The sequence below is a fragment of the Drosophila rhopaloa genome, unplaced genomic scaffold (assembly GCF_018152115.1).
Source record: "Drosophila rhopaloa isolate 14029-0021.01 unplaced genomic scaffold, ASM1815211v1 contig_155, whole genome shotgun sequence".
NCBI classification, from domain to species: domain Eukaryota; kingdom Metazoa; phylum Arthropoda; class Insecta; order Diptera; family Drosophilidae; genus Drosophila; species Drosophila rhopaloa.
This window is the reverse complement of record NW_025335034.1, coordinates 2,998,358-3,010,597: the sequence shown is the minus strand read 5'-3', so window position 1 is coordinate 3,010,597 and position 12,240 is coordinate 2,998,358. Positions and strand designations below refer to the sequence as shown.

The 12,240-nt window shown below is 40.0% G+C and overlaps 1 protein-coding gene across 1 annotated transcript in view; it reads right to left on the bottom strand.

Moving 5' to 3' along the window:
• Positions 1–12,240, bottom strand: part of LOC108040542 — a 112,399-nt gene that overhangs the window by 21,755 nt on the left and 78,404 nt on the right. Inside the window, exons 4-11 of the mRNA XM_044457025.1 lie at positions 11,459–11,597; positions 11,309–11,378; positions 10,911–11,021; positions 5,031–5,237; positions 4,810–4,955; positions 4,521–4,671; positions 2,525–2,655; positions 2,295–2,454 (exon numbers count right to left, since the gene is read on the bottom strand). Coding sequence (XP_044312960.1) covers positions 2,295–2,454; positions 2,525–2,655; positions 4,521–4,671; positions 4,810–4,955; positions 5,031–5,237; positions 10,911–11,021; positions 11,309–11,378; positions 11,459–11,597 — 1,115 coding nt within the window. The remainder of the gene's footprint in view (positions 1–2,294; positions 2,455–2,524; positions 2,656–4,520; positions 4,672–4,809; positions 4,956–5,030; positions 5,238–10,910; positions 11,022–11,308; positions 11,379–11,458; positions 11,598–12,240) is intronic.

The following is a 12,240-nucleotide window of genomic DNA, read 5'->3' as shown; positions in this document are numbered from 1 at the left end:
ATAAAAATTGAATTTCCCCCAGCGCACTGCTGAATGTGTGTGCATTCACCTGTCCCACCTGCCCGATGTCCGATGTCCGTTCGCCCGACCTTTCCCATAATTATAAATGGTTTAGTAATGACTGTGAGTTTCGATAATAAAAGCAGATCATTCATTTTTATTAGCCACCCAGAAGCCCGCACCCAGCTGACACATTAAGTTCGGGCTAAACTTTTGGCCCCGATTAAAATGCCGGGCGGTTACTTTGTGAAAGCATATGCATATTTATGCACAAGCAAACACAAACAGTGCCCCACACACACACGCTGTTTGGTATTTAAGCATCATTAATTATTTAGAAATACAGTCGGAAGTAAATGCTCTATAACGGTAATTGAGACATTTTCAATATGTGCACACAAAGGCTCCGAGCGGCGTTTATAGGTCATTTATTTTTGTGTTGTCCACAAATCATAATTACATACACTTTTGGGCTTGAAAGTGTGAAAAAGCCCATACTGCGGCTAGTTGGTTTGCCTATGACAATAACGGAGCAAAGGGAATAATGGAAGTTTACGTCAAATCAGAGCTGTGACAATTAGAAATCAATTGAGTTATCGCTGGTTTGGTTTCAATTTACACTTGAGGCCCGAGTTTGATTATCAAGGAGCAGACTGTTTGACTCCGATGGTAATTGGAGTCCATTAAAATGGAATGGGTTTCCACAACAGTGTCAATTAAGTAGGACAGAGCTATGAGAACCGTGACAGGTGTAGAATATTGCAGGACATTTAGTGTTTGATGGCATTTAAGAAAGGAAGCTTGCTTTAACTATTTAACCACCTATCGAAAACTGTAGTAGTATTTAAACATGTCCTATTTCATTTCTATTTCAAATTTTATTTGCCAAAAATAATGGAGCAAATGTACCTGCAAGGAATTATCTTATTTTATGTTCCGTCAGAGCCAAAACCAAAAATGCCCTGAAGTGCTTTAACTAAAGTAACATGACAGGAATTTAATTACAATTGTTAAAGTGCCAAAAACAGCGATTTCCTTTAGAGTTTCAATATCTTATGGTCTATGTTTTGCAAATTATATTTGAAAGCTGTCAACATTAAGATTTAAGTTTAGTTAATAAATATAAAAGACACTTGTATTTGTAAATCTTGACAATGTTACATAATTAGAATTAATACCCAACATACTTTTGGTTTAAGATATTAAAATGTTGAATAAATATCTTGATTTGGAACAATATAGGGTATCAATGATAGTTGCTATTACGTTGCTTTTATGAACGAAAAATTTGAATTAAAATTTATGCAAATGGGCGTTGATATTTACGTTTTTGGCAAGTAAAAATTTGTGAAGTTGTGTCGTTTGTTTGATAAAACACAAACTGAAAATGCACCCACGCACAAAGCTATGCACATTTTTTATATATATATTTATATATACTATATGGCCACATACCACGATGTAAACGGATGACAGAAGAGCGGCACAATATAGATCCGTTGCATTGTGCATATTACGGCTTTTTGCACAAAATATTTTCTGTCATTTTAGCATACTTTAGTTTTTGGACATTGTTGTTGTCCATCCTGTGTGCTCGATGGTCGGAAGGGGAGAGGGGGCAAGGATATTGTCCGATTTTGTCAAGTGTACAGCCGCTGCTGTTGTTATTGTGGCTGCCAATTTTGGGCCATGTGGGCGTGGCCCCGCCCAGTTATCATTGCCGAACGGTATAGACTAAATGTGGAAGGGCGGGACACCTCTCCCTTTTTGCCTCGGTATGCGCATAAATTTATGCATATGTATTTTTAATGCTCTGCTTCACTGGCAACTGCCAGCATAATTTTTGTGCAAATTTTTGGTTTTCCCCTTTTTTTTATAAATATTACAAAATGTAATTGTATATGGTTTTCAATTTATCACCGATCACTAGATATATATTTTTTTTTTGCTTGTTTGACGTTTAGTAACTAAACCATTTTAAGGAAAATTAAAGTGGTATTCGGTGCGCATAATAATTTGTCATTTGAGCTTCAAATTTATTTTTAATAATATTTAAGAATTTTTTGACAGGCGAGATCTAATTTTGAGCTTAGCAAATATTGCCCTTTAAAATGTATTAAAATTGTAAAATAGTAGAAACCAATGCCTATTTTAAAGAATGTTTAACAATAATGTTGTAAAAAGTTTAAAGTATCTAAATTTAATGCAAGAGCGGGATTGGCATGTATATATTTCTTAAGACTAGTTGCCAGGGATTCCACAAGAATTGTGACGCTTAGAACTAAGGTACTTACATCGTATCCTCAAGTTGACCGGAGCTGACTGGGTTTCCCCGCGGTCATTGGCCGCCGAGCAGGCGTAGAACCCGGAGTGGACCCGACCCACTCGCTGGAGAACCAGGGAGCGAGTGGAGATGATGATGCCCCAGGACACATTCTGGGTGACCGGTTGGCCCTGGTGGAGAATGGAGAACAGCCAAGGTAATTTATGCCGCTAAAGCACTGTAGTTTTGGGCAAAACCTACGTCATGTGACCACATTATGCGGTGCTCCTTGGGATTGGACTTGATGTGGCACTCGAAGTAGACGTCGTCGCCCTCCTTAATGTCATCCGGACGCAGTGTGGAGCCCAGAGATAGGGTGACCTGTGGCGGATCTGGAAGACCAATGAAAAAGCCACTTGTTAATAGTCCAGTTCCAGCTTTAATTGGTTGCGCTAGTATGGAAATTTGGTTCTGTGCTCTGCGCGAATTTTGAATTCAAATTGCCAGGCTGCAGGGAGCCCCATATAAAATATAAAATCGAAAATATTATTGCATAATAAAACGACGAAGTGTACGGAGCGCTGTTGTTGTTGTCATCAATCTACAACGTCGTAGCGCAAACCATAAAAGTTAACAACGCGGCGACGGAACCGCGTTATAAACCACCGAGCCCCTTCGATCCGGATCCAAAGAGGCTAACCAATGAGTATGACAGAAATTTTAAATTAAAATCGTTCCGTTGCCGCGAGCAACGCCCCAATATCAATGATGGATCATATAAAATATTTAGTGTTTTTCCATCCCCTTTTCCGCTTTTACAACATCATGATTGCTCGAAAAAGAAGGTGGCTGAAAGCCACGCGAAAAGGGAACGCAACAATTTCTCACTGTTATGGTTAAGGGAAGTGTCTGGAAAAGGGGTTAACCAGACTGGAAACTGTAAAAAAGTTGATTTCAGGTAGTTACTACAATTTTCTTTGAAGGGAAAATGAATCACGGTCGTTCATTTGCCCAACTCCGTTTTCCGATCAAAGGAGCGGGTCCATTAAAAGCTTAAACCATCTCCGCTAATCCTTTAAAGCAGCTTTTCGCTCAGTATTTCTAATTTCATATTTCCACGCTGGACCGGGTCAAAAGGGCAGAGAAAACTTTCTCCAACTTTCAGTTCGCAGCTTACGCGCATTGCCATTCAATATTTATGGCCGAATTTCGCATACATAGCTGGGGATCTATGCGTGACTTTAAAATTCAATAAATTTATGATTATCCGAAGGAAAAACAAAGTGACAACACAAAAATAACTAACCCAAAGGAAAAAGTTAAACTAGTGTGGGCCGCACTTAAACCACTTTTGCTACCCTTCGACCTTCTAGGTCGCGATTGCCGTTGAATTCAAATTGATAATCATATAAAGTAAAATTTATGACATTTTGCCGGCGCTGGAGTAAATATGCGAAACGAAGCAAAACAGGCAACAAATTTTTCGCCAGCTTTTTTATGGCCACGCTAAAAGTCAACGGAATAAATATTGACATTTAAGCGAACGGCTTCATACTGGCCCAATGCCAATGGAAGGAGCGTGTGTTGTACGTAAATAATGCCATATAATTTAGACTTATTTGCGAACGCGACTTTGATTTGTGCGCTGGCTGCATTTATGAATATTTTAATCGATTTTATATTCCCTTGGCTCTACTCATTTATCTTATAGTTGAATACCAAAAAAAATGCGTTTAATTTGGAGAAAAATGTTAAAAGAACTTGGAAAACTTGTTAAACAAAATTTAAATTTTATTTTGAAATGTAATGTAAAATATTCATCCTTTAATGGGTAATAATTATTATATTATAAAAGATGAACATTATTTCATTTCTTTTTAGGAGTTTCAAAAATGTTTCATCGTTGAAAATATAATGAAAATTATTTTCTTGAAAGTTTTATTTGAGTATCTACCTCATGACGGCTTAAATGTACTTTTTCTGGTTGCAATCATTTAACTAATTAACGCATTTCTATAAACTTTACTTCATTATATTAACTTAGAGTTTGCTGAAATGCATGGAAAACTTATTTAAACTCAAATCGAATACGAGCAATTCAAATTCGAAAGTGCAAGCCGAAACAGTTTCCAAAGCGATTAACGCAACATATTTAGGTACTGAAATTTCATAAGGTATCAAGTGAGCGGGATTGTTAACCCTTTTTCCTGGTGCATGCTCTTTTCTGTGAGTGTGTGTCCCTAAGCGTTCCACTTACAGATGACATTCATCATGAGCGAGTCCTCGATGGCCGAGTTCTGGAGCCGTGGGTTGGAGCCCTCGCACTTGAGCATCGTGCCGTCGTCCTCGGGCTGTGGATAAAATGTCAATGTGGATATGACTCTGCCATTGCCCTGGCTCGTTGACAGCTGTGGGGGTAGGGGAGGTGAAGAGATGGAGTGAAATCGATTAGAAAAGTGCCCTCTGGCCAAAGGAGGAAATTCATAAATAAGACTGGCTTTCGCCTGGCCAAGATTGAGTTAGGACTCTGGACAGAGAGAGCTTACCAGGCCACGTTTGAAGGGCCGATTATTCTGCGTCCATTTGATTTCCGTGTCCGGCACCGAACCGGCCACAATGCAGGTGAGGTTGTACTGCGTGTTCGAGGCGAAGACCTTCAACTTATTGGTTAAATTGACTGATGTGGGTTTGACTGTAAGAGTTTAAGGTTTAAGGGGATTAGGCGTGACTGGCAATACCGACTGCCCTCGTTCACTCGGCCACTCACGTAACATTTCGATGCGGATGCTGCGCTCCACGGGCGCCACCAGCTTCGTGTTGGAAGCCTGACAGCGGTACGTGTTGTTCAGGGCGGAGCGCGAGATTTGGGCCACCTCCAGCCGGTTCACGGTCACATGGCGCCCCATCGAGACCCCACTGCCCGCCTCCAGGGTGCGCGTCCCGTTCAGCCAGGTCACCGTGGGCTCGGGTCGACCTGTTGATGAGGGGGGAAACTCAGATTATTTATTGTGTACATGATGATCACTTTGCCGAATTAAATATTCAATTTATGTCCACCCATCTGAAGAACATTAATGAAATTCTAAAAAAATGTCATGTATATTCGCCTGTCAGACACCAAATATTTGTTCATAATTATCTAAGAGCACGGCCGCAAATAAATTATTTTGTTAAATAATTTCTGGCTGAATATAAAGTTAAATAAAATATTTTTTATACGGCTTAGAAAAGTCAACAAAAAACAGTGTTGACGACCGAAATTGTTTATCTCGTGAAACAATTGTACTCTATGTTTTACCCACTTGGTTTTGACAAATGAGTTATGTGTTTTAAAGTCCGAATTAGTCAAATTAACAAACTGAAAACAAACAGAAAATATTGCCTTATTGCGTTTTTGTATTTGTTTCTCAACTCAATTAAAGTCTTTTTACCAATTGTATTACAATTAAATTAAAAGAAGCAAAACAGATTTAAGTCTTGTTGTACGGATTTTATATAGTATTTATTATTTAAATACAATACTAGCAAATGCTTACTGATAATATGTGGGTGGCTCTTCCTTAAAATAGGCCCGTAGGATTATATTTTCAATATTATGGCTCTAATAAATTTATTCAAAATAATCGGTTTAATAAATCGATTTCCTAAAACTCACTGATTTTAATTATAGGTAAATACAATTTTAAAAGTACTTCATAGCAAAGCAATTGCTTTAATGAAAGAGCAATGAATTTGGAAACAATTGTGTGTATTGGATTCTATGAGCCATTTACGCTGCGAGTGCCTAACCCAAAGTGTAACATTTTGTTCTATACCCTAGAAATTCAAATTTAAATTTAAATTAATGTTTAATGCATAAATTAATTTTAAATTTCGTGCCAACTGTTTTTCGCTGGCAGCAAACTTTTCCACTCATGCATTATTAACCCGCCTAGAGAGAGTTTTCCCGAGGTGGTTTTCTAACGGATGCGGCGTTACCACAGAGCCGCGTTCGAAAATTTATGACCGAAAAAAAATGAAGGAAACTTTCAACATTTTAATGATAATGCGCATTTAGCAGTGTGTACCCAAGGCTTTTAAAAAAGGCTTAGCCAGCTTAACTAGCAAAGTTGGGGCACTGGCCGGGAAGGATGGATGGATGGTCGAAAAAAGGCAGGAGGCGGTCATGGGTTTCCCAGCAAACGCATAAGCGTGAATATTGAATTAGTTGGTTGGTGAGCCAAAGGGAGGGATGTGGAAAGTTTTTGGGGACATGCTGATGACCCCCAGGGAAAAACAATACCGACACGGAGGGAGAACGGATGAAAGGGCACATTTTGATACTGTATTTGGTGGCGTTTGCAAAGCAGATTAATGTATCACAAAGTTATGGACTTTATCAAAATATTAGACAATAATTAAAAGTGAATTACCGAATCGTTGGCTCATTATGGATTTCGCTTAGATTTACAATCCGTATGTTATTAAATATTTAAATAATTGAAAATTAAATATGGCAGGCTGTTTCCAAATGATCTTCAACGCATTAAAGAATTGTTCGCTTGCATTTGTAGATTTTGTTACCAGAAAAACTCAAGTTCATATAAAAACCACCTTTTTTATTTTTGTAATCAACTTGTCTTACGAATTTTTATTTAGTCATTGCATCAGAAATCTCTGTTCTAAAAGGACAATTTCACAGCTGCTCTCTGAAATGCTTTTCATTTTAAAATGAAACTTGATGTTAAACTTTTTTTAGTTTTATTTTCATCTGTTTGCTTTTATTGAAAAATAAAGACTTTTTCGTTGATTATTTATTGTAACTTCAATAAGTGGTCTTCAATTCAAGTAAAAAGCAAAAAGGAGCTCAAAAGAAGATAGATTCCCTTACTCACATCCTCTTTAAATCCCATTTCCACCTGTCTCAATTTACCCAATGAGACCAAATATTAAATTAATAAAATATGACTTGCCTGTATGTTCGATTGACTATCGATTTACTCTCCAGAGTTGGGAGTCCTCGATGCACTTTTCCGAATCTGCACCCCGGCATTTCAATTGAAATTCTGCAATCACTTTTTCGCTTTTCTGCCAGGGCTGAATGCTCGGAGAAAGTGGTAGGAAAAGGCATTTCCCTCGCTCACATATCAAATGTACGAAAATATTTTTAATCCGTTTAAGTGCCCAAAGCTTGGGCCCCGACTACTTGCCTTTGGCATAGCCATTGGGCTTGGTTTCGTTTGGTTTGGTTTGGTTTGGGCCATTAAGTGAGCCAAGTGAATGCGGCGGAAATGAGCAACAATAGCAACAAGCAGCTGGGGATTGGCATTGGCAGAGGATTGGGGGTTGAAGATTGGAGATTGGAGGCGAAAGTAGCTGATAGCTGGAGTGTGGACTTGGGAATTTACTGCCAGAATGCTGGGTGATTGCAAAGGATACTCGGCGACAATAAGCCAGCGAGGACACACACACACACACACACACACGCCGAAAAGCTGGACGGGATGGGAATGCAGGGATAATAGACAAATAACAGTTTCCCTGCGGCATTTAGCTGGCTTTCACCTCCCCCACCCTCGCCACTTCCCTTCCATTCGACCCCACTTCCTTTGTGTAATGAAGACAGCGCGTTTGCCATTTGCTAAGCCATACTTACGCTTGTTGACAATTGCTCCGCCGGACAATGCTCCGCCGGAGTTGGGGGGCAAATATGCAAAGGACGGCGCAACCGGAGCCGGACACAATGGATAAACCCGGACTCCTTTTATGGCGGCCTGCCTAGATTAGCTTTTTATTGCCGGTATTAATTGCTATTAGTCGAAGTTAATAAACTTGATAAAGCAATTTGGCATTTGGCGTTTATTGTGCCGGGGGCTATGATTAGTGGCTGGCCATAAAAGTAGCGTCAGGATTTGCATTAGCTTTAATCAGGATGCGAACACCCACCGGCCGCAATACCTCACCATCGCTCCGTCGACGCCATGTGGCGCTGAAATTGCGATATTAGTTAATTTGGCTTTGAGCCCTTGGCAGGAGCCAAATGAAATACGAGCTTGCATTGCGGTCTTCGGAGGAGCCAGACCTTACACTGGGGAAATACACGAAATGGGTCTTAAATTTAAATAAACAAATCTAGGAAAAAATAAGAATATTAAGAACAATAAAAGGTATTCTTTTAGTACTTGTATTTTTAGCAGAGCTGCAGACTTAGATTTATAACGCATGTCACAATAAATAATACATTAAATCGTATGGTAAGTGAAGTAGAAGTAGTTAGAAGTAGACTTTTATGGTTTTAATAGCTTGGTTTTAATAAACCAAATTAATGAATAATTTAATTTATAAAAGCATTTTAATTACTTAATATATTTTAGAATTTCCGTCAGAACTGTACATATGTATATGAAATTATTAAAGAAAAAAATAATTTAAAATGTTAAAATTATTAAGAAATACTATGTAAAACTCAGTGAAGTAAAAAAAAAGTATCTTTATTGAAGCAGGTTGAAATAGATTTTAGAAAACTTAATTTTCCTAAGTGCTTGTGGCGGATTATTGGGGGTATGGGGGAAATGTTGCATACAAATCAGAGGCGCTGCAGAGCAGTGCCACCTGCCAAGGAGCGTGTCGCTCAGCAGGTGTCAAAAGCGAATGTTGTCGACGTCACCGTAGTTTCACATAGACCCCCTCCCCCCTAATGCCACATCCTGGCACACAAACCCCCTCCCGGAAAACCCGCTGTGAGCTGATTCCCGGCAACTGGCTGTTTAGCTCATTCACATGCGGTTAGTCAAAGCGACGACGTGAGGCACTGCTGCAAAAGCAAACCAGGAGGCGAAATTCCAAGACGCAGGATAAATCCTTTGGCAGCAGAGTGCTGCACGTGAACAGAAGCACTGCATGCAGCGGTGACAGCAGCCCAGGAATCACCCGGAGCAGCCTCCAATAATGAGCTGGCATTTGCCAAGAGAGGCCAGCACAAAGGCAGGCATCCTTCAGCCGAAATTGGGCCACTACTTCGGCCTTTAGAGCCTGAAAAGTTCAAGAGCGGGCTTCAAGCAGGTTCTTCAATACTTCTCTTTGGTATTCAGGCTATAAAAAGGAGTGCTGGCTGGCACAGAAGTTTTGTTCTCCCTTTAAAGCTTTTAGTCCCACAGCAGGATACTTTATTAGGGAAACTTTTTTATTTAAATTATCAACGGAATTTGACTTAAATTCGTTACCGTCGTTACAGCCGTACTAATAATATTTTGGTTAGTTTAATTCCTCTTTTTGAAGTAGATATTTCCTTTACTATGAAGTAGATATTTACTTTTTGAAAACCATTAAATATGGCCAACTTTAAAGCCAACTCAAGCAGTTCAATGAACTGTATCCACTGCCTGTCTTGAACAATCAACTAATTCCACTATCAAACGGACTTAAAAACTTTCATGAGCATTAGTAACAACTTCCACATCATCAGCTGCATTTTCGACTTTAAGCTCTGGGAAAAACCCACTTAGTATGGGGCAGAGAAAAAAGCGAGTTCGCCAATCGCGTTGCTAGTTGACATGGAAAATGGCTGGCGTGTGCGCCGAAAATATTGTTGTCAGAAAAGTTAATGATTTATAATGCTGATGTCGGGCATTCGTCGCCATCGCCGGTTCCGATGGGTTGGGTTGGGTTGCGTTTGGTTCGGTCCGTATCCATGGTCCACGGGTTCAGTCATGCAAGGAGAGCCCCTCAAGCCAGCCAGCGAAGCGAGCAACTTGTACAAAAATTCTTCACACTTGCCAGCAGAAAGAGGCGAGTGAAAAGTTTAGAGGATGCGGTCGATCAGGGGGTGGGGGTGCGACGGAGCCTTTCACCTTGGGGACCTCTTTAAAGATTTACGATGCCGCATATGCCTACAGGTCATAGCTCGGCCAATGGATGTGGCGTGCACAAAAAAAGCACGCCAGACGCTCCACATTGTTGCATTTGTGCCCTGAAAGCAAACTGGCAATGACAGCGGCCACAGACGCAGGAGCAGACGATGTGCTGGTGTCTGTGGAGCGGCAATGTCACCGCAGACTTTGACATACATTTATTTTTATTATTTACGATGACTTAGTCAGCCCGTCCAGGCCCGGCCCAGAACGGCCCCACTCAGGCCAGCAGACTCGGTCACGGCTGGGGCCTATCTGGAGCCTTTCATCTTTAATTCTTTAAATAGACTGGCTGGCTCGAGTGGGAATGGATGCGAACGAGGCTGAAACTGAATCTTTCACTAGAGATTGCACGGAGAAAAAGGAGGTAATTATCTCGGGTTAACCAATCAATTTCTCTTTTTTCTTTGCAGCCCTTTTATTTGTAAAGAATATTTATATCACTTGAAATTAGTTCGTTGTTTGTAATATAAAAATTTAAAAATAATAAACAATATCAACTTAAAGTTTATATGATAGGCGTCATGACATTTATCAGAAGACATTTTAAATTGCTTACGAACCCCATCTTTTGGCCTTATAATTTAGATTTTGTATGTTAAGTCAAATTTTGGAGCATACTTTTTCTCTGTGTACGACTGGAATCAGTTGCGTTTTTGTAGCAACCTCCCCAGCTTGATAGCCTTTTGTCTGAGTGCCACATTTATGTGGCAGAGGCTACGTGTATGCGTTGGTGTCGTTTATCATGATTTACTTACCGCCACGCACTTCACATGTCAACACAATATTATCGCCCTCGAGCAATGGACCCACAGCTCCGGCAACATCGCGACCGGAGGCATCGTACACGAGTATTTGGTGCGGAGGAACTGCGGGGAAGAGAGGAGAAAGCGGGACATTCGTTATAAAAAGGATGCACTAAGAAAAGTAAGATTTATTACTCCGAAAAATGCCTCATAATTTAATTTTACTTTTAGTAATCTAATAACAGGGGTCTTTTGACCTTTTTAATGCACCATTCTTTTTTTTTTTTTTAAGAAGTTTTTAAAAAACAAAGGCATTTTGCAAAGGTGCACACTTATTTCTTAAAGTGCAGCTAATAGTGGCAGGCTCAGAGCTTTCTTTAATGGCGGTGCACTGCCTTTCGGGTACTCACCAATAACCGTTAAGTTAATTCTATGATTACGCGTGGGCGAGTTCTGAAAGTCGACGCGGCAGCGGTAGACCTGTTGAGGGAATCGAATAAAAAATGTACAATAAGATGGCGCAGTTTTCGGGTGGTAATGGTCCAGTTTGAGCCACTTACGCCCTCGTCGTCCAGCTGAATGTTGTCCACCGAAAGCTTGGCCGGCTGCTGTCCGGTAACGAAATACGCACGTGGCCCAAATGAGTTCGTGTCCGACCAGTACAGGGCCTTCTCGAAGGGCCGCCCTCGGACGTCGAAGCTGCAAAGGGAAAAACAGAGCGGAAACGTTAAAAGTTGCCTAAGTAGTTCCTCCTTCGTTATCTCAATCTAACGGCCGCAGGGGAAATGTAAAAAATAAGTAAATAAAGGGAAATAAAACCAAAATATTGACGATAAGTTGTGTCAGCAAGTGCCTCCAAGAGCATTCAGATGCCGCAGCCAAGGTCGTAAATTTTAATGCGATGTGAAAGTTTGCAAGGTCCTGTGACCGCGGGGGTTGACCTTATGTTTTGGAAATACAAAATGGATCGCCTTTATGGGGGAAAATGATTTAATTCAATGTCTTCATGGGGCAGGGTGAAAGTCCTTTTTACTATTTTAAGCACTTTTGTAGCCAGTTATTGCTTATAACTGGTTTTTCGCATACATATTTTTCGATTCCAGTATTAAAGTCTTTCTTAAATTGGTTTCTTTGAAGGTTTTTCAACTCTTAAAATGGAAGTAATAATTACTTATTTAAGTACATACTATCATAGTCCAATAAAAATATTCTTAAACACAATATACAATTTTATTTATTATTATTGCTATCTATAAGGCTTTAAAAACAAGGCCGCTAGTAGCTTATTACCCTTTGGCTAACTATAGACTGAGCAACATAAAAAGATTGAATCAGGATAATG